The sequence below is a fragment of the Trachurus japonicus genome, chromosome 1 (assembly GCF_045865225.1).
Source record: "Trachurus japonicus isolate A0001 chromosome 1, Traja_1.0".
Lineage (NCBI taxonomy): Eukaryota > Metazoa > Chordata > Actinopteri > Carangiformes > Carangidae > Trachurus > Trachurus japonicus.
In genome coordinates this window covers 14558821-14583949 of record NC_140907.1, presented here as the reverse complement: position 1 = coordinate 14583949, position 25129 = coordinate 14558821, and the positions used below count along the sequence as shown (strand labels likewise).

The 25129-nt window shown below is 40.8% G+C and overlaps 1 protein-coding gene across 2 annotated transcripts; it reads left to right on the top strand.

Moving 5' to 3' along the window:
* Nucleotides 1-507: 507 nt before the first annotated feature.
* Nucleotides 508-24955, top strand: pik3r6 (phosphoinositide-3-kinase regulatory subunit 6). Of its 2 annotated transcripts, none has more exons than XM_085774373.1 (21): nt 508-548; nt 13021-13105; nt 13333-13437; nt 13739-13830; nt 14009-14077; nt 14388-14520; nt 15199-15268; nt 15443-15635; nt 16457-16604; nt 17350-17436; nt 18615-18855; nt 19271-19555; nt 20061-20160; nt 20635-20763; nt 21745-21852; nt 21949-22051; nt 22184-22245; nt 22372-22462; nt 22584-22645; nt 22785-22891; nt 23256-24955. In XM_085774373.1, exons 2-21 carry the CDS (start codon nt 13048-13050, stop codon nt 23410-23412), a joined length of 2400 nt encoding a protein of 799 aa, XP_085630499.1. In that variant the 5' UTR covers nt 508-548; nt 13021-13047; the 3' UTR covers nt 23413-24955. The 2 variants fall into 2 exon arrangements, with proteins under 2 accessions (XP_085630499.1, XP_085630489.1); XM_085774363.1 differs by having other exon boundaries at nt 21949-22060.
* Nucleotides 24956-25129: the final 174 nt, after the last annotated feature.

The window sequence follows — 25129 nt, the reverse complement described above, 5'->3', positions numbered from 1 at the left end:
AGCTCTATCTATTGTCATTGTCGCTGTTTGTATTGTTCTTTTCCTGTCTTGTCTTGTGTTTTTAACTGGACCCAGAGTCTGTATTAATAAACTATCTATCTATCTATCTATCTATCTATCTATCTATCTATCTATCTATCTATCTATCTATCTATCTATCTATCTATCTATCTATCTATCTATCTATCTATCTATCTATCTATCTATCTATCTATCTATCTATCTATCTATCTATCTATCTATCTATCTATCTATCTATCTATCTATCTATCTATCTATCTATCTATCTATCTATCTATCTAAACTCTCAAACACCTGTAGGGCAGAGAGCGTTGACGTGAATACGTGAGCTGATGGTCTCCAGCGTAACCGCTAAGAGACACGGCATTGGTCGGTTACGGGGGTGGGCGTGGTCTGAGGAAACTGCTGTCACCGACAGAGCAGTCGGCTGGAGGAGCCGAGTGGAGACAAGTGTCACCCAAAGAGAGCTCAGCTGCCGAAGTTGTCAAAGTCAGGTGAATGGAGCTGTGTGTGCACCATTACTGCAGGTAAGTCTCCTCAAAAACAGAGGTATTTTATTTAGTTTTACCCAGAGCAGAGATTGTTACATTTGTTTAAGTTTCCTATCTACTTAGTCGCGGAAAACGTTAGAGTCCACGACGGTACATTGTAGCTCGCTGATATCACAAACAGATACATTTGTGACAGGATTCTGAACGTGTTTACATGTAGCTTTAATTCAGTTTTACTGTAAATATACCTGGATATTTTATCTGAAGTTCCCGTCTTTTTTGTTCATGCTTTTCTCTTCTGAAGTTATCTGTTCATATTTGAGCGGTGTTTTTATTGTACCCTATGACTCAGAGCCTACTCTTAATGATGTTTACCTTGCACACTGATGAGCCGCCATCTGATTCTGATACCACTCATGGCACCCAAACAGAGTACAACTAGCCTATGAGTGCTTTGATTACTCCACATTCATTCATCTATGAAATGTCCAAAAACAGCTATAGCCATGGGTGGCATCTTAAATTATTATTTTTTTCTTTTTCCATCAGTGTAAATCCTAAATTACCCTAAATCTATTAGTATGTTAGACAGAGGAAAGCACCAAATCCTCATAACTGAGAGCCTGCAGCTGTGTCTCTTACATGTGAGTCAAGCTATATAAAAAAAAAACCCACCATGCCCCATGACACGGGAAGACAAGAGGGATGGTGGTTTATTTTTCTCCTTCTGAGATAATAACATGACTTTGATAACAGTGCCTGATCTGATTGAAGCCTTGGGGCTCTGTTGTGTCTGCTGGAAGTCTAAAAGCACAGCTGTATTTCCTCCAGCTTCCTTGTTTTAGGTCTGAGTTTCCTGGTACCACATTTTAGTTTAAGCCAGGGGATGCAGGGAGGCTTCAGTGAGTATATGTCTGTGTCTAGGCCCCTGTGAAAGTGACAATTTTGTACAAAAGAGTATGCAAATGTCTTTACCAGTAAGACACATGAGTCACATAAATCTCTTAAGAGTTACCAAGCTAAGACGTGCAGCTGCACACAACACCCTGTTAAAACTGTAATCTTGATCACAATTAGACTGATGATGTCAACTACTGGGTGAGGCATTAAAAACAGTGACATACGTAGTGGTTTGAGTATTTCAGCCTTCTCATGGTATGAGAGGAAAAAAACATTTGCAGGGAGTTCATTAAAATTGTGGAATATGAGTGTAATCAGTGATCCTAATCACTGTTAGGAAATTAGTTCTGCTGAATCTGACCTCTTGTTGTGAAAATGGTGTTATTACTAGACAGTAGGGCTGACCCCCAAAAGCTTTGTTCGTTGCCATGGTAATCGATCATGAAGTAATCAATTGTCTAAATATGATAATCGGGACAGTTCTACTGATCACCATGACAGATACCCACTGAGTAATTCATTCATTTACAATCCTGATTATGAAAACCACCTGGAATCTATGTTCAGACAAAGTGTCGTCTGGGATTTCCACCTCTGCCAGAGAACCTTTTACTAGGGTTGACAAGGAAATACTCCTACTGCAGAAATTCCCGGCCTACATTATACATTCCAGATGTAAGAAGACATGCTTGTTTAATTCAGAGCCCCATTACTGTAATATGTTCAAATGCGAGCACAAAGCACTGAGATCAGTTATAACAGGTTTGTCAAGGATTTACCACAATTAACCTCTGCTTTACACACTTTACATTTTTCACTATTCGAGCCTTTAAAAATGGACCACAGGACAAAGTGAATGCTCATCGTCTCCTTTGTGTTCTGTCAAAGTTAAAGTAAATGGGCAGATCGCTGTGCCGTACCACCTCAGGAGGGTTAACATCATGTGCGATCACTGTGACCTTTTGCTCTCGGTCTCAGACCTGAGACCTCTCAGTCCTCTATGAAACATCACCCACTTAAAAGCAGCATTTTGACCTATTTTCCCTCAGGCATCGTGGCACTAAAATAATCTTTGTTCTGTTGTTAATCGGTTGATCAGAAAATGATGCTGGGAAAGTCAGCCTACATGAGGCCACTGGGGTCATAGGGTCAGACACTCAGGCCATAACTCTTTGTGCCAACAGGAAGTATTTTGGTGCTGCCTGGAATGTTGTTAGAGAAGTAGTTTGGCAAAGATGAGCGTCGGCATTTTGGCTTGTGCCACGGGTTTTATGAGAAAACAGCTTGAAGAGAGACTTCAGGAAACTCTGCAGTAAATTCATTTTTGAGAATGATTTCAGAGAACAATCTCCCTTGTTGTTGACAATGATCGTAGGAACAGACAGAAAGACTTACTGAGTAGCCTCTTCTGCTGCAGGGGAAACGTCTCAATGAACCTGTTTGTAGTCCTTTTATTGCCTTTGGGTTTCATGAGGGACTGCAGTTTGGGCCAGGGAGATCAAACAGACTTCACCGTGTCTGTAGAGAGTGATGACATAGGACTTGTAGCCTGCAGTTGAGGCATTGGCCATTTTAGCTCAGTCAGATGATGTGATGAATTATAGCTATCACTTAGTCACTTGACATGAGGCCTTATAAAAGTGCTCAGCAGAAACCTTCATATCAGTGCTCACAGTCATGCATAAACCACATACAACATTTACAATGTGCTCAATAACAGCCAGCAGTGTTTCCCACAGAACGAGCTGCGATCTGTGGTGGAAGTTGACTGGGGTCTGGGATGAGTGAGTGAGAGTGGAACAATGAGGGGCTTAGTGAATCTATGTACTGTACTGCACGCAGCTCTACAATGAAATTGCATTTTCCCCATTAGAAATGGTAAAAAATATATAGATGAAATCAGTTTGTGGAGATACAGAACAGAACATACAGTCCATTAGTCTTTAAACGAATTTACAACTATTGTAATCATCGGTCTAAGTTCCTCTCCAGACATAAACTTATTCATTTTTTGTTTAAGATTGGTCAGGCCTTGTGCCCTGCCGCCTACAGCTGCGAGGGCTAGGTTGACAGGTGAAAGAGCAGTGTGTGTCAAGATGGTTAGCACAGGAAACATCAGAGAGACTCAGCCACTTGTTTGAGTCTCAGTCAGACTCAACAAACAAAAGTAGAAAATGTCCTTGCAACAACCAAAAAAGCAATAATGTAACTTTTAGAACATTTATTGTGCAGAAAGCAGATCTCAAAACTCAATATTAAAACCCAGCACTTTACGGTGCAAAATAGTGCAAATGAATATGAATAACATTCTTTTTATCTTTTTAAATGAACTTTTTCTGCTCAACATCCATAGCACCGTTTTTTAACCAGCTCCTCCTGCTCCGCTGTCTATGTGCTTGCAGCCAATCCTGGTGTCCAAAACAGTCAGCAGCATCAGTCATCCAGCTCCAACTGGTTAATAATCCACCAATATTATTATTCCTGTTTACATCTCGTTCCTCGCCATCAGTGTGTTTCATCCAGTGTGTGAAAAAAAAAAAGTTTTTAGCCTCTGTTTCTTTCGTTGTGGTCTGGACTCGGTACCGAGTCCAGAGATGCTCCTGTCGGCTTCTATCAGGACACGTGAAGCCAAAGCTAGCTATAACTTTTTTTTTTTCCACACAATGCAAAGAGATGAAACTTGCTGGCCGCGAGGAACGAGATGTAAGTAGGAATAATATCGGTGGATCTTTAATAGGATGCATATAGACTGAGGAAAAGTGATTTTCTCCATGAAAGAAGGTCAGACGACAAACAAACGCAGACATCTGTGTATGCATCATCTTTAAGGATGGTGCCACTAAGAAACAAACAAACAAAGGACGCTGCACTCTCCAGCTGGCTCACCTGCAGTCTCACAGACAAGCTGTTCCTCTTTCTTTAGTTCGGTGTTTTGCTGCACTTTGTATAAAAAGAGTTCAAAAAACATTACCAACATTAACAACAAATAGCTTACAACAATATGCATGTCTATTTCCACATCCAGAGGCAGAAATGTGGAGAAACATAAATTACTGCACAAATAAACAGTAAAATAAAGAAATAGATTAACATATTTTACAGTGGGTATTTATATCTATCCAGAGGATGTATATTTGAATATATCTCCTACAGACATGTGGCTAGGTAGAGAGAGAGAGAGAGAGTAGATCGGGCGAGTGGGCACATATACACTGTACCTGAGTGTAGGTATCATAGATGAACTATGAAAGGGATGTCGCAACAGACCTGGCAACAGAACTGCTCAGGGTGGTGCAGCAGGTCTGTTGGAAGTTTTATTTTGTCATAGGTCACATACCCGACACACCTGCACTCAAGAATAGTACAGTATAGATGCTGTTACAGTAATTACATTATCAGGTAATGTATGGTAATAGCGAGTGGAGGACATAATGGCTACCTGTCACGAGGCAAAAATGATGATCACCATCATTTCCCGCAGTAGCGCTGCAACAGTGCATCCTGAGACAACTTGTCCCTTTCTAGCCAATGATATCGCCCACAAACATTTCCGAGCAATAGCCTACACGCCCCTTATCCACAATTTTCCTGGAGTGCTTCCGGGTTTGTGGGCTTTCCAACAATTATGATAATTATCATTATTATTATAATCATAGACATAATAGACTATCTATAGGTGCAACACTAGCTAGCAACTCCACAACGTTACACACACACACACACACACACAGCAGCTTTGACTGTAATAACCTTCATCACCAGAGTTTCCCTCATTACAGTAACACACCTGTCTGTCCAAACAGCCCCTCCTCTCATCCACACAACCAGACCTGTGTTCACCAAGCTACAGGTTTCACAGCAGCTCATCTACACCACACCACTGTTTAACGAGAGATCAGACATAAAATAACGAAGGGAACGTGACCTCAAAATATAATAAAAAACAACTTGATCTCAGTCCTCCACACATTTGATTCCTCAGCAGAGACACAGCTGATCAAACCTCCAGGAATTATTTCTTACTGTACCTTCAATCCTGGTGTCCAAAACAGTCAGCAGCATCAGTCATCCAGCTCCAACTGGTTAATAATCCACCAATATTATTCCTGTTTACATCTCGTGTGAAAAAAAAAAAAGTTTTTAGCCTCTGTTTCTTTCGTTGTGGTTTGGACTCGGTACCGAGTCCAGAGATGCTCCTGTCGGCTTCTATCAGGACACGTGAAGCCAAAGCTAGCTATAACTTTTTTTTTTTCCCCACACAATGCAAAGAGATTAAACTTGCTGGCCGCGAGGAACGAGATGTAAGTAGGAATAATATCGGTGGATCTTTAATAGGATGCATATAGACTGAGGAAAAGTGATTTTCTCCATGAAAGAAGGTCAGACAACAAACAAACGCAGACATCTGTGTATGCATCATCTTTAAGGATGGTGCCACTAAGAAACAAACAAACAAAGGACGCTGCACTCTCCAGCTGGCTCACCTGCAGTCTCACAGACAAGCTCCTCTTTCTTTAGTTCGGTGTTTTGCTGCACTTTGTATAAAAAGAGTTCAAAATTGGAAGATTTAACCACCGGAGCGTGAATCTGAGCACCAATCAGCTTAGCATGAGCACAGTGGATGTGGCACTGCAAAGCTGTAGCAGCATGTGTGTACGTGTCCTCTCGGGCTGCTGATCGGCACAAGCCTCAGACACTCAATACACTCAATACAGCATTTGAATCATATCAGTTAACGGTTATTAATCGGTTAATGAGTGTTGGTTATCGGCCTGAAAAAAAAATTCAAAATGTGCATCCTAAGTTTTTTCCAACTTTACCGGTTGGTATGCAGCTCCACATGGTGCTTATCAAAAAGGTCACTCAGGAAAAAAAAACACCACAAAGATTACGATCTAAAAATTGAATTTCTGCAAAAATGGTCATGATCATTGAACAGTGATTACAGAACAGTTAACATAGCATCTTTTACTTGTTTCTTGATGTTTGTTCACTCGTAACTGCCAGTGACTGAAATGATTAGTTGTTGTACCAATGCAAACTCTACCTCTTAACTGAGAAGATTTCGGGTTTCATTTTTCACCGCAAAATCCTGGGCATGTGATTTATGAAACTGTGAATCTGTTTAATATGTGACTGTCATTGGTTCAAAGCCGTATTGCCTTAATCAATAAACTATCTGGGTTAGGGTAACCATGCAAAGATCTCAAACCTTCCCTAGTTTCTTAATTATGAGGATTTGTACAAGAGGATTTGAGGCTGTTTTTCTTTGTCTATTATGACAATGTAATGGCTTTAGATCTTTTCACTATGACACAAACACAACTTACAATTTAAAATCACCCTGAGCTTTAGGAAAGTGTGATGAGCAATTTTCACTATTTTTGGATATTTTATAGCCTAGATGAATCAAAGTGGAATGATTGTTGTTAGTTGCGTAGACAAAGGTTATATATGCCTTGGAGCACTGGGACATCGTCAGGCCACGCAACTGCCTGCATTTTCCCAATAAATGACAACCTTTCCCAAAGTTTGGTCAAAACACCCTTTATTCCACACGCCGCTGCTTCAAAATTGCAGACAGCCACAGACTCTCCTCAGTAGACACCGCCCGATTTGTCCTGCGGAGAGCATGAAAACACTTCTTGGCATCACCTTGGGCCTGTGGGCTCCCTGGAAAGCAGTCTCCACTGTAGCTGAGGCTACTTTATGCCAAGTGTGTGTATGTGTGTGTGCGTGTGTGTGTGGGGGGGCTATTTGTGCTTCTGATTGTGTCTATGTGACGCATTTGGTACATCCTGTGGTTCTAGCAGTTGGATCACTTTACACTCTGTGACCTCTTTTGAAAGTTTATGGCTCTTGTTCCTCATGCCCACAGTGACTTAAAGGTCCTGTGTATTGCAGACTGACAACATTGGCCCTCTTTTCACACCTTTTTACTTTTTTTTTTTTTCACCTCACCATGTCTGGAAATAGTGTTTGCCTTTCCATGCACGTCATTTGCAGAACATTCAGAATATTGGGGCTAGACTCTCAAATGTGTACTGTACTGTGTCCTTCGTGCTCACTGTTACAATTCATACAGGACTGCTGGGATGTGGCTTAAACATTTTTGCACTCAGTTGAAATGATACACAAGCAGCATGAATGCCTCAAAAGCACAGTCTTGAACCCAGGTCATGTTTGTTAAAGCCAGTCTTGCAAACCACTGGTTTGGCAACAGTACTACAGTACGATGTTTTCCTAAAAAGCATGTAGGCATTCTGCAGGTTTATGACGAAACAACAAGACACGCAATCATTTCACAGCTTCTCTCCCAAGTTTTCACCACAAACTGGCAACATGCTGTAAGCCAAAGTCACTACTCCACTGACCCGCTAAAGAGCAGATAAGCCTACCTTTTGTAGAACAAAAATGGATTGTTTTTCATTAATTAGTTTGAGACCATAAATCTTTCATGCTCAGTGTTCCCCGCGGCTCTCTGGTTATCCGCAGGCCTTCTGCCTTAGGCCACAGCTGTATCTATGGTAACAATGTCGTCTTTGTTCATGCTGTGTTTTCATCCCTGATAAGAAGGGATTAAGAAGTATTTCATGCATAATAAATGATAAGCACTTTCAAAAACGCTGATGGAAGTCTTTGCAGTAAGGGGTCATATGCAGAGGATATAGACTTACTGTAAAGCTCAGGGGAAGCAGAGCTGCTGTGTAAACTAAATAAAAAGAAGTTCCTGGTGTTTTGGGTATTGTAAGATTCAGTGTTAAGGAATGAGGATATGCACCTAACACATTTTGTAATAATGGTTATTCCCCTAACTCTCCTTTGACCACGCAGTCAAATGTTGAGTATTTGGGTTTATTTGTGAGGTAGAATTTGCATTAATGTTTAACATGATATTTCTCAAAACGTCCTTAATCGATGCATGTTCCTTATTTCAACCTGAACAGCACATCCATCATTGACCCCCTAATGGACCAATTGACCCAACTGTCACCATCGTAGACCACAGAAGGGACCAGACCACACACACACACCTCCTCGGGAAACCCCTTTATATCTCTGCCACTTCCTATCTGTTTTCCTCTTGCTTGATGGATTTAGCACACTACCCCCAGAGGCGTAAATCTTCACCGTGGCTGTTCACATTTGTGATTGGATGTTATACTTATCAGCCAGTCTCTCTCCGTCTAATCAGTTTGTTTGTTGTTTATTGTTTGGCTAATGTTGGCTGATTTTAAGGAGGAAATAATCCCTGGTCAGTCAGGCTAGGCAGGTTTACACACACGCACGCGCGCACACACACACACACACACACAAAGACTCACTCACACGTTCACCGGTCCAAGAGGACTTCCTCATATTGTCCTGCTTGTTGATGCAGAATATCACTTTGATAGATCCTTCCCCCGTGCTCCTTATGCTGAATTAAACATTGTCTCATTTCGGGATTTCTTTAAAACTTTTTGCATGCGTGTATGTTTGTGCATGTGTGTCTCATTGAATTAGGTTGTCTTACCATGGTTTTATTATTTCAAGATATACTCAAAGAAAACAAACTGCCAATTTTGGCAATGCGGAGAGGTGACATGCTGTCTGACAGTTTCATTGCTGAAATGTTAATCTTAGTTAATCTTCCTCAGTTGATCCAAGGAGAGAAGAAGGTAGCAGCCATTCAGCTCCTTTTTCTCTCTACACTTGCAGTGTTTTGTGTTCTTGAGAGAGAAAACAGGTACAGGGACTTTCCCTGCTTTCCCACTTTGTCCAGATCTATAAGTGAGAACTGACGAGGCCCAGTAGGTTATCATAGACCCTCTGTCATCAGAGGTGGGGGATTTCCACTTAAGAAAACAAACAGTACACACAACCGCACCCCCACTCCAACACCTAAGCACCACCTCTTTCTGTTGCTCTATGAACACACTTCCACACATCGCTGTCAGGTCCTTCCTGTTTTCTGACTTGTCTGCAGCATGCCTGAACGGAAATGAGTGCTCCTGTTTTTTTTGCCGGGCTGCATTGTGCGATGCTTCATCTCATCAGGCCACTGCATCGGGCTGCGACGGCTGCCCACATGCCGAGGGTGTAAATAGAAGAGTATCGTTTTCATAGCCAAAGCTAATATTAGGAACTGATTCACTGTGTGAATAGTCATCATCAGTCATAACGGAAGTTTGTTTCGTGGCATGTGACCTTGGCAGCTATTTGTGCTCTGTTTCTATGCACCTTTCTTGGTAATTTAGGTGATTCCACTGCCACACAGAGCAAAGAAAACAATGTGTCCAAAACCAAGAGATGGATTTGAGACTTAATGCCCTTTTTTAATTGCACAACTTGTACTTTGATGACAATTATTGAATAAATGACTTTTGTCGACTGCTGGTTTCTCTCAAGTGATGATAATTGGTGGAATTAATTGCCTTTGGTCGCTTACCGTGCTGCATTCACCAGTCTGGTTGTCGGTATGACTTCAAAAATAAACTGGATCCAGCTCCATTTGCAAAAGTCTCAATTTTAAGGGCTTGAAAAGACTGGGGTAGTGGATTCGAGACATGAAGGCAGCAAAAGCCAAACTATTAATGTTGACATAACCTGAGGGACAGGTTTCACTTTGGATGAATAATGTTTGTTGGATGTCCACTGAACATGATTTAGTTGATTAAGGGCTCAGTTAATGAACAAACTATTAACTGAGTTAACTGACATGGGCAAGACTGTGTCAGTGAGAGGTTCTAAATGTTAGTTTTGATCATTTTTTCCCAGCCCTATCACCTGTTCTTGGCTTTGTGTGCAGCTGTGACATCAAGTGTTCTGTGTTAATGCAGTAAATCATGTCACTCCACCCAGTTTGCTGCTTACCTGATCTTGTTTGATGATTTGATGTACAAAACTCAAACTTGGTATCCACTTCCTAGTGCTTTTGTTCGAACGATTGTGTATTTAAGATAAGATTCAATATCTGGGCAGAAAAAGCACGTGGACTTTGAACAGAAGATTTATGTTAAACAGCCTATGTTGTGCACAGGGAAACATTTCACTCTCAACAACCTTGGGTGGGTACATAATTAATAACTTATTTATTAACATTGTTAAAACATTGTTCAATCCTCAGAACTTCATTTTAAATTCCAGTGGAATGTATAATCTACGAAGATACCAATGAACCAGGTTAAATTACAGGGAAATTGGCATTCGCATGTTCCATTCAGTTATAGTTTAATACTGTGACTTGCTGCATACTTTTGTGCAGACTGTGGTTTTTCCAAGTTACACTTGGAAAGGTTGTGAATGGTGTAGTGCATCTATTTTTAAGCCTTAAAAAAACTCTGTCTCTGCCACTGTCTCTCTGTGGGCATCTCTCTCTCTCTCTCTCAAACCCTGCAACCTCTCTTTCTCTTTCTCTCTCTCTCTCTCTCTCTCTCTCTCTCTCTCTCTCGCTCTGTCTGTCTGTCTAAATATAGTGTCATCTGCCCACTCATTCAGACAGAGAGGAAGCGGTGTGTCAGCGCCTGCACTGCATTAACAGTTTATGTTAAAAACAGAGTGCAGGTCTATGCTAGCCCGCTAACACCAGACCTCATCTCAATGTAGATTGAGATTCTTGATTCTTGCAGAGCGAATAAATTTGCATGCAAGGCAGCATGGGTATACCCAGGCTAGGTCTATGCATCTTTGAGGGCAAGAATCAGTGCCTGCACATGAACATGTTTTGCATCGTGCACATTTGCACACTTTATCAGTACATGCCAGCATACTTTTTGTCTGTGTTTTTTTGCATCCAACAAAAGAAAGAGGAACCTTTTGAGATCATGCACCTTAGAGATGTCAGAGTCAAGATGTAAACAGATAGATGAGGAGAGGGGGAGGGAATGGGGGCTAGAGAGATACAGGGTAAGTACGGCCTAGGCAACCGGAAACTTGTGGTCAGAACGGCAGTGTTCAGCTGCTGAGGCAGCGCTTGTTAACTCGCTGTTTTTGAAAGTGCTGCTTTTCTTAGAGGGATCAAGGCTAAATCCATCACACTAAATCCTTTCATTGTACGCATACGGCCCGTGGAATGACCGCCAATGCAGCATGTTTGTGTTTATGTGTGCGTGTCTGTGTCTGTGTGTTTGAGGGAGAGAGAGACAAATAGCAGCAATGGGAGAAATACCAGCAAGCTTCTGCCACAAGTAAAAAAAGTGAGAAAAGTGAGGAAACATTGTGAGTCAGAAGACCGGACACAAATAAACATGACTCAAACAGCAACTCACAACTCCCTGACACAACACCTGCACAAACTCTCTCTCTCTTTCTCTTCACCTCCCCCTTCAACGCTGCTGACACACACGAACACACAGACACATAGACACACACACACGCACACGTACTTATCCGTGTTTGATTCGTACCCACTCACAGGATGCACTTGTCAACCTCACTTGCCTCTCTCTCTCTCTCTCACACACACACACATTTGCTGTCATTCTCTCACTCTGTCACACACATGTTAGTTTCAGTACAGAGAGCAGAGTGTGTGGATGTACGAGACTTGCAGGACTGTTTGGCCTCTGGTAGTACAGAGAAGGGTAAGAGTTATATCAACACTTTACTCCTGTTAGTCTTACTTTTTAAAGTTAGCAGTTGAAATTACCAGGTATATTTTTGCTAGTTTTTTTTTAGTCTAACTCTAACCGTATCCTTTACAGCTATTCGGACACAAGTTAACTAACCGATTAGTTCCATGAAGCAAAAACATTTGTTTTCAGTCTGTTTTGAGTATGTCTTGTTCATGTGACTCTGGGCTCTTTGATGATATTTTCTTTGCACTCAGACGATGATCAGCTCCATTATATATTTGTGCACAAGCAGTTGCATAATGCTGGTCTATGGTTTGTATATTGAGAGTAGGGTTGTTGTCAATTTTATTTTTTAAAGAAGTCACCCCCAAAAAGAAACAAAATGTGAAAGTAAACCTGCCTATCTCTTTTTACAAGAAGCAGTCTGTTTCTAAATAAATTTTGCAGGAAATACAGTGTTCCCAGCGGCACTTAGAGATGAGTGTTTGTTGTGGTTTTTATGGTGTCACAAGTCATTTATGTTGCAAATATTGATTTCATCACAATAGATTTGGTCAAATTTTACAATGCATTTTTTGTGTGGTGGCAGACAAGTGGTTTAAAAACACTTTCTGATCTTTTAAACAGTAGAGGAGGATGTGTGTGGGTGTGGGTCCACTGCACCTTCTGCCATATGCTAATCATCAGTAGGTGTCAGCAGGTGTATAAAGGGGTGTGTAGGTGATAGTATGTATAGGTAGAGGTAGACATAACATTAAACTTGCAGTGATCACACACAGGTTTACAAATGTCAACTAAACCTGTAAAATACAAAAAAAACCCTACAGTGTAGAGACACAAAGAAGTCGAGAAGCGTCATGTCGCTTGTGAACAGAGGTACGTTTTAAATAGCTACACTCACTGCATCTGTGTAGTTGAACACTACAGTACGGCAAGCAGGCAGAAAACCAAAGTGCAACTGCTCAGCCACATTTACCGTCAGTAGACTCATTTAAGCTGGACACAACAGAACATGAGTTACATTTCCTCTCTGTGTCTTCTTCTGATTACAGTTGATAGACCCATGATGCACGTGAGACATGACCAACAAGGCCCCTTGGGATAACTCAAGCACCATGAGCAGCATGGAGCCAACAGGTAGGCTACACACAATACACATTCAGTGATATGTAACGAAAACTCAACTACAGGGCTCGTAGAGTTGAGATCACTGTCTTTTGATGATGTTTTAAATCTGTCAAATAAGTAGAATGTACAATCAGTCTTTTTTCCCCGGCTGGCCTGTGTTCATTTAAAAAAAAAACATTTAATTGTGTGTTGCTTTTCATATTCAGACTTCAACACCCAAGCTCTTTGTTTTTCAGTTGGCTGCTCCCCGACGGTCCCGGAGCCAGAGCTGTACCGCAGCATTCAGGCTGTGCTGCCCAGGGATGCAGACAACCCACAGCACGTAGACTGTTTCAACAAAGGTGCAATTTAATCTCCTACACCACACTGAACATTATGGAAAAGACTTTTCACAAAGTGAAAACAGCAAAACCCCAACTTCATGATGCCTATTCTGTTGTTTAACTGAAGCTAGGTTGGTAGTGTTAATCACATGGTATATCAACAGCATGAAGGCTGTTAAGTTGTTAGTCATCAGACATTGAGTGTTTAGGATTAGCAGTCTAATGGAAATTGAGAATGTGACACATGTAACAAGGTTGTGCTTAGTGCTGTGGAAATCTCTCACAAATGGCTGGTGTATGTGTTTATCTGTGTATACAGGCATGCTGAGATGGACTCTTCATAAGAAGGTTCAAAACAATCCAGCCAACAGCTTATCTCTGGTGTGGGTGCTGATAAAGGAACTGGAGAAGGTATTCTTTAGTGTTACTGGTAGCGTTCTGACACTCAATCTGTTCATTTTAACCCCTAACCCTAACCCTTACAATAAACATAATTTATTTACTCAGATTTATTCCAAAATATTCTGAGTCTGTCTTCTGTCAGTGATGTGCCGGCTGATCCCTGACATAGCGTGTGTTTTCTGTGCAGGCTGAGAGATGGGACTCTCGCAAATACATCATCCCTCTGCTCCACACTCTCATGTATGCCATCATCCAGGTACAGTATTCCTGCTACATTTTTTCACTGTGAAAAGCTGCCTGAGACTTATCTGATTTCTAATTGAATACCTGATACAGTATGTGGCTTACCTGATGAATAGACTTTCTTTTCTATAAATGTCCAAAAACATTGGGTTACGTGTTTGTTTAGTGAGTGTATGTCAGGAGGGCAGGAGGCCAACTACTTACTCGAAATGTTAACAGGGAAGTGGACATCTGAATGTATTGTGTGTATAAATACATTGTTTTGGATTTTCTTTCCAGGATTAGCTTCAAGATTTGTCTGTGTGTGTTTACTGATATTTCAGACAGCCTACATTCCAGATGAGCTGTACAAGCGAGTTTACGACTTCTGTAAGAGACTCTTGACCTACCCTCATCCCTATTGCACCGTAGGACTCAGCTACACAAGACAGATAAAAACTGAACGCTTCAATCCAGGTATTATTCATCTGCAGACTTCTCAATCATTGTCTCATTGCAGTAACTCTGAACCCAGAAGCCTGTTCTAACATTTATTAGTCATTTATTGAAACGGACTAGCATTGATGTCTATCTGCGCTGCCTTTGCTGTCCTTTTCCAACAACATCAGCAAAGGAAATTAAAAGCTTAGTGTTGCTTGGACCACAAGCTGAACACATAATTTGGTTGGAGGTCAACAGCAGGAGATTAGTAATGACAGTGTTATTTATTTATAGGCCTTTTGTCATGGTGTTATGATTGTATGCTGTCATAGGAGACAAATGGTTCTGACAGGTCAATCAAAACATGAATTATCTGTTACTCATACTGTTGGCAGAGGAATTGTTTTCTTTGTTTCTTATCTCAGTTCCCATCAGGAAGAACAAAGATAGACCACACATGCATTGTAATAAAAAGACCTAACTTACCAAACTCAAACAGAAAAACTACATTTAACCAAAATGAAAACAATGACAGGCAAAAGTAGCATGTAAGCCAAAACTAATAAACCTGAAACTGCCGCACATGCTCCAAAACAACAGAAGAAAAGTGCAAGAGTAATCATACAATGGTTGCTTTCGCGTTAACGACCTTTTCATTAATTTCCATTAAATCTGCAAAAGGACATTGTCACTAAATGCCAATTTGATCCACAGGTCTGATGTACCAGAGGATGGTGACAGCAGAGCAGAGACTAAAAAATGAGCACTATCCCTTCCAGGAGAGGTGAGTCACAGTTTGATAATGTATTACGCATGTGAAAGTGCTAAAAAAAACAAACTTCAATGAAGTGTTGACAAAATGATTTACAAAAGCTGAATTGAATTCCACATACAGTACTGCTGCATGTAGTCAAACAATCCTCCCTGTCAAACACTGAGGTCATATCAATCCCTACAGAGTTTTTGTTTTGGCTGACCCAGACGTCTTCTCTGGTTCCCTGGGACAAGTTCTCCTGGGCGACATCGAGGCATCAGCTTCAGGAGGATTTTTAAGTCCTCTAGATCTCATGCGGACTGTGGTCCAACACACAATCCAGGCTGCTCTGGGATCAGAACAATGCAATGGGCTCAAACTTGCTCAGGCCCTGAAGGTGAGTGAACCTACACAATGGTATTTGTTATTGCCTTCTGTTGACAGTTCTCTCGTTGTTCTTTTGTCACTGCCTGCATGTTGTCTGTTTGCTTTGTGAGTCTTGTTTTGCTCAGTTGGCACGTTTTACCCTCTGGTGTACTGTCAGTGCTTAGAACAAACAGTTGAATATCATCATCAGAATTGATCCATGTGACGTGGTCAGGAGTCTATGGATGTTTAATAAGGTCAGAAATGATGTGTCCTGACATGTGTAGTGCAGCGTTTAACACATTAGCTCGACACTGAGGAAGTAATAATGTGTGACCAAAGGTGCGTGCATGCTCAGTAAGTGTTTGACAAACGGTGTTGCTTCATCTTGTTTCTCCTCTGTTTAGTCTCTTAAAATCTGCTACAAAATTCTTACCAATTTGTTTCTGTTGTTATAAATTTCACATTTGATCATGTATAAAAACGCATAATGGTCACCACATATAGAGCATTTTTGGGTGATTGTAACAAATGACCAGGATGACTCATCAGTTCGAGAGTAGCGATTTTCAGTTTGTACTCTTGGATTAAAAACAGTTGAAGCGTTCCTGCTCCATATGTGCGTGTCATGTGAAAACATCCTGAAGCAGAGTCTGCCCTAAACTGCATGGTGGATGTGTCTCCTGGCACTCATCCTAAAGTAACACCTCAGCAGGACACACACAAAGGCAGATATATGTGCATGCAACTGGCCCTTCACCTCTTTGCTATTTATACATCATCTGTATGTATTTATCTTCCTGTGTGAGCGTGTGTGTGTTCACCTGCATGCGTTGGTGTGTTTTGTGACAGGACATGGGTCAAGACGTTGAACCGTATTATCAGGAAGTGTTGGCGACGCTAGAGCAGAGCGCGGAGGAGGGCTGCAGAGGGGACAGGGGAGCATTGAAAAGCCGCATTCAGCAGCTGTACAGCGAGATCGTCAATGACACAGACTCAGGTAGGGGCTCTTTGAAAAGGAAATATGCCTTGCAAAGCCATGCACGGCAATGTTTCTCAGCAGTACAACCACTCAGCCTGAGACATCAACTGAGAAACTTTAGCTGAACATCAGTGAAGGGGGGCAAACCACAAGAACCACAGTTACGTCTCATTACCTAATAGGCTAAATTCAAATAAAAGAAAGAAACGGAAAGAGACGAGATGACTTAGACACATTTGTGAATTGTGTAACTTGCTCTTACATTGGTTATGTTTATGGGAGTTGTGTTAATAACTGAAACATGAAATTGGAAAAACATCACTCTCTTCACTCAGTCCACCTGAGCTGCTACTGCTAAACTATAACATGTTTAATTCTCTTCATATCTGCTAGTTGCACACATTTTATGTGTCCATACTGTAGCTGCTTTTACTGAGGTCAGACATGTGACTTCTTTGCCTCTATCTACCAATTGTCCTCCGTGGCCAAATTAGTCTAGTCACATGTTTTTATTTTCAAACTTTTCCGGATATCTATTTCCATGACACCAACTCTTTTGCTCAATATTATCATGTCAGCACCCTGCTCTGCTTTCATTGCAGCTGGGAGGCCAAGGGATGGACATTGGAGTGTTCACATAGAGGAAACTGTGGGGGTGGGAGGTTGTGGGCTGGGGGGGCTTTGTTTTGAGTGTCACTGTGACAGTTTTGGTCTCTTCCTCTCTCTCTCTCTTCCTGTCTACGTATGTGTGTGTGTATTGCAGAGCCATTGTGCGGTGGACCGCTGTGTGACTGCCCTCTGCCTAACCCAGAGATGAGTTTCCACCTGTGGACGGAGGATCTGGATATCTGTGAGTGGCTCTGGACACTGTGGGGGGTCTCGTGGAAGTTGTTACTACAAATCATCCGAACTGAGTCCGAAACTGGAATTATTTACCCCAAACTAAACTGAGAAGAAAAAGACGTGAAAAATAAAGGAAAAATATAATCCCAGAATGCAGTTGAAGACTTACTCTTGATCATTTCTGTCTTTTCCAACTCATTTTGTTATTTGATAGCAAAAACATCCAAAGGATTTTTTTTCCTAAAAAAAACTATTATTTTGCTTTTTTGATAAGTATCTGGAGATGATTGGCATTGAACTCTATACAGCTCCATAGCAGCATGAGGCTTTTTAGAGTCATTCTGAAATGTGTTAGAAATGAATCAAGTTGAAGTATGGTGTTGTATGAGGGTTCAATCATTAAGTAAAGTATGACACTTAGAAAAAGTGTTACCGTGTGAGAATATCCGAGGTTCCTCTAAGTGGCGCTCAGTTTGTCAGAGCTGGACTAACCTAATGTAACAAGCAGATTTAAACTAATTCAGTCAATGGAGCTGTGAGATTAACTGTGACTAGGGCAGTCATGTGTACAATTATAGCACTCTACTTGCAGAGAACATTCAGTAAAGGTGTAATTATCATAGTTTTACGCACAGGGATTTTACTCACTCACGTGTCCTGTTGTACAATAGTGCACAGTGTGTATGGTAAGTACAAGTAATTACTGCTTGTGTATCCTTTGCAGTGTTACTTTAACAAGCATTTAATGTTGATGGATCACAAGGCAGAATCTGTAATGAATGTGTGAACTCCATCCCTACAGGGTTATAAATAGATTCCTCAGGGTAAGGCAGTGAAGAAGTCTCAATGCGCTAATAAGCTGTCGTGTAATTAACTGGAAGTTTTTTTTTACCCCCAGCAGTAGAGCGGGTTTGTGTATCCTGCAGCTACACAACAAACATTTACACATAGCAACAAAAACTCGTTTTTTTGTCCTGTCTCTTTATCAGTGAATGTTTAGTCTGTATGGGGAAGTATGCATGAACGGATGAGATATGACAACTGTCAGTAAATAAACACAGAAAGTGTACCTTAGACATTTATTGAGAGGACTAAGGATTGCCCTGTCCAGTGTGTTTGTGCTCTCTTGCTATGAATGTGAACCTCCAAATATATGTGAATACTGAATATAAAATATGCTTACAGGGCGAGAGTTGGCCAAGTGGTTTCGATCCAGCTCCATGTCAGAGCAGTTCTCCCTCAGTCAGGAACAAGAGGACTTTGACCTGGGTGAGTCGCCCAGCGACCTAACGCCATCTGACATGATTCGCTTCTCCATCATGTCCAACGACAGTGGCATTGAAAGAGACCTACCAAGCACTGATCCCTCCCCATCATCATCTCTGGACACTGCCAGCATGAACACATCATGGGAACAATGCAAAAGGTAATACCTTCCTTCTTCTTGTTTTGCTTCCACTCATTTTTTTTTTATTTACAGCCCACTGCTAGTTTTGTCTCATTCAATTAATTTGCAGTCTTTTTGGTAATACATACCTCAAGTTTTTAGAGTTTTGGACATAGTCTATTTCATGAGAATCATGAAGAATCATCTTGAAGACTTAAAATTTCCTGAATGAAACCCCTGTGGGTTGTCTTCAACAAGAGCATTACTGGTGGTCACTCGACTTTTCCTTAAGGAAACTCTTATTCAAAGATTCAAGTCATTTACTGAACTTGAAAACATTAGTCATGCTCGTCATGGGACCTTTTGCATCACTTGTTTTGGTTTCCATGCTTTACATAATTTAAAAAGTATCAGGGCTCAGACCGTGACAGTAAAACTTCTCTCTCTTTCCCAGTGAGCAAGACTCTGGAAGGCTGTCACGGCGTGGAGGAATCAAGATGAAACCATCTGTGAAGGACAGTATGGTCCTGATGCAGGACACCCTGGAGCAGCATGCAAGCCTCGGAGGAGGGAGTGGAGAGAGGGGAGGAAGAAGAGGAGCCACTCTGCAGAGGCGAGCAGGAAACAGTACAATGCAGAACCCCTTCACTAAGCAGCAGAGACACTTTACTGCCAGAATAGTCGCCATGGGTGATGACAGGGTACTGGGCCGCCTGGCCAAGGTGTACTACTTCTTCAGGTGAGAGTTGTGTTATTTCACAAGATGTAAACAGAGGATGGTTAAGCTGTCTTGATAACAGCTGGACGGTATGGAGTTGGCAGAACTAGACTGAGTTGTCAAAATATACTGCCTCAATAACTTGTTTCCCTCTGCAATCTTTAACTCAGCCTTCTGATTTATGATATGATATATATCCCTTTATTTCACTGTAATAAAGTAGTTTCACACACATTGCATTATAATGACAAAGACAACATGATAGACAAAACCAATAAACCAATAAAAGTATTTTTCATATTTGGCATTGTAAGAAGACAAACATTCAGGTATGATTGGAGAACTGTCTTTTGTTCTAAACTTCACATTCTTTCTTTGTGGACCAGGAAGCTTTACAGTACTTCTTCTATGGCAAATGTCATATGGTGAAATCCAAAACTTATTTGTTAGAACGGTCAAATTGCCACATCAAGTTGTCACGTACTTTATACTTACTAAATCTTTGGCTCTTTGGTTGTCTTTACAGGAAAAGGGAAGCGCGGAGGCTTTTTCTTACAATGAAAATCAACCTCCAGTTTTACTACATCCCTGTTTGCAAGGCTCCAACTCACATCTCCTCTCTCAAGGTAAAGCAGCTTCCTCTTGTTAACAAACCAATGGTCTCACATTGTGTGAACATCAAACACACCTCCAAAGATAAGATAAATGACCTGTGTTGTGATAGGGGATCGGTATATGAGAGAGAGCCAATTACAGTGTTGTCATTGTGTGTATATTTTCAGCGTTAATGTGGTGATGTTGGATAGAAATGCTCAGTAATCAAGTAATGAGATTTTAACAGTTCACTGGGGATCAGTCATTTATTCATGTTATGATCACAAAAGACACCATTTATCAAACTTGGGTTAAGATTACATATGACATACATGACATGTTACAATAGAACAGCAAGATTGTTTGTAATGTCTAATTATTGCCCACATTTTCCATTTAATAATGAGTTTTCAGACAGAAAGATTTCCATTGTGTGTCCCCTCACTGCTGTTATTTTTCCATATGTTGTGCATTCTTGGTTCCACTTTCATGTTCCTTTTTTGTAGGAAAACTGTCCCATCAAGCAGTCCATGGGGAATCCCTGCACTCTTGGTTCCTACTTGAGCATGGTTGACCCGTGGTACAACTGTAACATCAAGAGTTTGGGCTCCATGATTCCCAAACTGGCTAAAATGGTATGATACAATTCAAAACTATACTGTACAAAATATGTCAGTGTCTATGTTTAACTGGCAGAGAGAGAGGAACAATATTTTATTTATCTGTTTATTTTTCAGGGACAATACATGTAAACATTGTTGTATCTAATTCGTAACCAGTGCAATGTATATAGGACATACCTTACAGACTGTAGACATCATAGACACCAAGAACTCCTTCTCACAGGATGCAGTGGTGTACTTTGTCTTCTTGACATGCTTCAAAAATGTCATCACCCCACAAAACCTCATTCAGTTGAGTAGCGACTATTCTCAGTTTAAATTTAAACACAGGAAGTTGCATAACATCTTGTACTGCAATTGAAATAAGTACTGTATGTTGATTTCACTGAAACCACAGCTACAGTGAGTCGAGGACATCACGACACTGTGCTGACTGTAAGCATAAAGGCTGACAACACAAAAAAAACTAGAAACTGGGAAAAAAATGTACCTGGAGGCAATGGTGGCCATGTTACATTTTGTTGCTGGAGGTCAGTTTCTGCATGAAAATGGACAAAGGTTTTTTTTGTTCTAGGATGTGTTGAGCACAGTAATTCCTTCCCTTCATTCACTCAACTCAAAAGCACATTGAGTTGCCTTGGTATGAAATGCGCTATATAAATAAAGATGCCTTGCCTTGCCTCAACTAAAAGTAATTCCTAATGCACAGGTCAATGTTTCCTGTGGATGAAGTTAAGCCCAGTAAATCAGCCTTAAACTTTAAGTCACTTAAAACCTAGCAAGAGTATACCAAAAATAGAATAAAGTTATGCTGGGCTGCTTCTGAAATGTAGACCAAATACCAAGAACCGCTGCATCACGTGCCCACCAGCTGGCATTACAGTGACTCATATTCTGTGAAAATGACTCTGGTGTGCCCAAAAATGGGTTTGTGGCCACTGGCTACTACATTAAACTGAATGGTTCATTTCATATGATTTGTGTCATCCATAGCAACAGATAAACACAGGGAAGCCAAAAGAGCCCATCATCTCTGATGTCATAGCCTACTATGTACGTACGGGCCAGCAGTCTGTCTACTTCAGCATCTACTTTGTTAAGGTAATATGGTGTATTTTATATGTAGATTTTGGTTCTGAGATATGAGGACATTTTCTAATATCTACTGGTTGTTACATGCTGTTTGTTTCTCTTCAGCTCACATTCAACAGCATGACAAAGGATCCTGTGGAAGATGTGTTCCTCACCCATCTGGAGATAGAGTTTCCTGAGTTCAGGCAGATCTCAGGCTCAGTTAGAGGTAAACTGGGTTAACATGTCCTTTTTTTCCCCCAGTTAGACCTTTTGATAGTTTGTTTTTGTTGTTGTTGATGTTGCTGTTTTTAACAGCTTTGCCTAACACAGTTAAACTGCATAACTGTTTCTCACATAGAAAAACCCAAGAAGAGCTCAGGGGAGGTAGCTGGAGGCGTTGTCTCAATGAATTACAAAAAGGTAAGTTAATTTTTTAAATATCCATTATGCTTTATTATTTTACCATTATGGGGTTATCAGCATAACCAAATGTGTCATGAAGTAGTGCAAGGATTGCTCAGAAATTCTCTGTTTTTGTGTGTCCAGGTGACATTAAGTGGACGAGACATTGACAAAGGAGTCTCACTTAGGATGTCAGGCTGTCAGATTAATGCTATTCCCTCCAGTGAAGCAGAAGGTGAGTATTATCTCTTAACACACTCACTAATTCACAGTTTTTTTTTTCTTTTTAATATTCGGTGATTGTGTCTTGCTCTGCTTATCTGTGCTCATTTCTTTTCTCTGTCTTCCTGTCATAGATCTGAACTGTTTGACACTAACACTTAATGAATCTCCAACCAAAACTAAAAACAGCATTGTGGTGAGTCTAAGCAATACTTCACAATTTGTTGAGTGCCTGGATCATCCCCACAATGATTACTGATGCTTAAACAACTCATATAATGAAAATTATTCACCTAACAATAATTAATTTAACCATTTTATCTTTAAAATCTCAGGATTCAAAGATTCGAACCAGCAACATCAAGATTCGCACTTTGGAGAGTCGATCTTTCACTGTCATACTGGACAGAGATTCTCGCAGGACCTACAAAGATGTGCAGAGGTAAGAGAGACTAGAGAGACCTCAGGTGGGGGTCAAGATGACTTCATTTATTTTCATTCTACTGAGTAAATGTTGAACAGAAGGTTTGGTTTTTCATTAGTTAGAGAAATGTTCATTGATAACCATCAAAGCACCAGCTACACTAAATTAACACCCCTCTTGGAGTCAAGGGTGGCAGCCATGGTTGATTTTAAACTTTTTTTTATTATTAACAAGAGAAATCTGTGAATTAAAGTAGATTGTAAGGGTATTCAAATCTGAAAGTTTTTTTTTTTCTAACACAGTCTTGGTGAATGTATACCTGTACAGAAACTTTTTTGCAACTCAAACTGACAGCTCTGTTTCAAACATCTTTGTGTTGTAGCATTGAGATTGTGCCATGTCTTGATCCTGGATACTGTGTCCAGCAAACCATGAGGTCCAAAATGAAGGTGGGAGAAGACAAAAACCCAGGGCTGAGCAAGTACATGAGCAAAGGACTTACTCTGCCAATCAACACATTTGCTGGAATCATCAACTGACACAATGGAGCAACGCCAGATGGAAACTTGAGAGTTAAGACCAACCACGCTGTGTTTTGAGAGAAGCAATGGTTGTTACTTCTGTGATAACGGAAGTCCAGTTTGACACACAAAGTGGCAAAATGAATCATTTTTGAGTCATACTGAGTCGCTCCTAAAAACAAACAGTTCCAGCTCTGACTGACTGTAAATCAGGGAGCACCAGATACAACACATACTGTGCTGTTGTCAGCTGCAGTCAATGCAACCACCAGTCAGCTGCGTTGACAGTTATAGAAACAAAGTTCATCACACTGCGGGGTATGACTGAACTCTTAACAGTGTTTCACTTCGCATGAGAAAGCTACTGTGTGTACTTACAGTCACTGTATGCGTATTAGAACAATGCAATAAGAACAATATTGCAAGTGACACTGGAGAGGCTGACAGGGAAAAACAAAAAAGCAAAGATATGCACATTAATGCAGTGGAGATTTCAGGGCCTCTGATAATTAGATCACTAATTGTGACGTTATCATTAAAACTGCCGTCGACACGGCAGTCTGTGATCACCACTGAAGGGTTGATCGTAACAGTTACTTTACTACTTAGACACTACCTTTGACTGTATCCTTGACATACAAACACATGAACACACACATACACACATAGTAAACACAGACATAAAGACACACCACTTGGCCTGTCAGCTGCAGATTATTGCAAGACTGGTACGATGACATCTGACGGTTCACTGTTGCCTTTGTCATAGCTGAATCTTCAAAATTACTTTTTATTGTTGTGTAAGCTGTTTGGACGGTGCTAATGAGTGACATCCCCCTTGAGGTTTGGGCCAGCTAGAAACACACTAGGTCGAGTATAGAAGCTAGAACCATGTGCAATGTCAGTTATTACTACAGAACAGAAGTGGCTTTTGTGTTTTATGGCATCAGACAGACGTGGATAATAGCTGAGTCGTCAGACTGCTGACTTTTGTCTCCATGTGCACTGTCTATTACCCAGAGCTGCAAGGTTCTAGTCTTTTTTCATGCTTCTTATTATGCAATACAAAGATCTAAGCGAGGGGACACAAAGCGAAACTTGCACAAATTCCTGTAAACGCCTCACGTGTGTCAGCCCCTAGGTGTGAAAATTACATGTTACAGCTATGAAAACTTTACCCATAACACAGTCATCATATCAAAATTTTAGAGGACCATTGAACAGATAAAGGTCTTTTTATCTTGATTTTAAGTCCTTTATTACAAAGCCAAAAATAGCTCAGGATCCTGTTTTTGATGCAACCTATGTGATCAGGGGTGCTCTCAGACAGTAAAGGCCAACAGCCTCAGGAACTGGAAGTAATGTGTGTTATTGCGCATACTATTAAATCATGTGAGTGTGTGTATGTGTGTGTCAGTGCATCTCATGGCCTGCCAGGTCAAATCATGAGTTGGAAATTCAGTCAATGTTGCACATTATTTTCATGCTATGTCATTAGTAAAAAGAATGCCATTACAAATCAAAATGTATTTGTTCAAATAAATGATTATGTTTTGTAAAATGGTCTCTGTGTTTCATAAGTGTGGCAAAACATTAACTTGAATCACCAATCTTTGAGCTGACTGAGACTAGGAAATGATTTTTGCTTTGAGGCACAATGAAGCAAGCAGTCCTGTGCTGTAACTGCGTCCAATGGCCACCAGATGGCTGTATGTGGTAGTATGGAAGCAGCTTG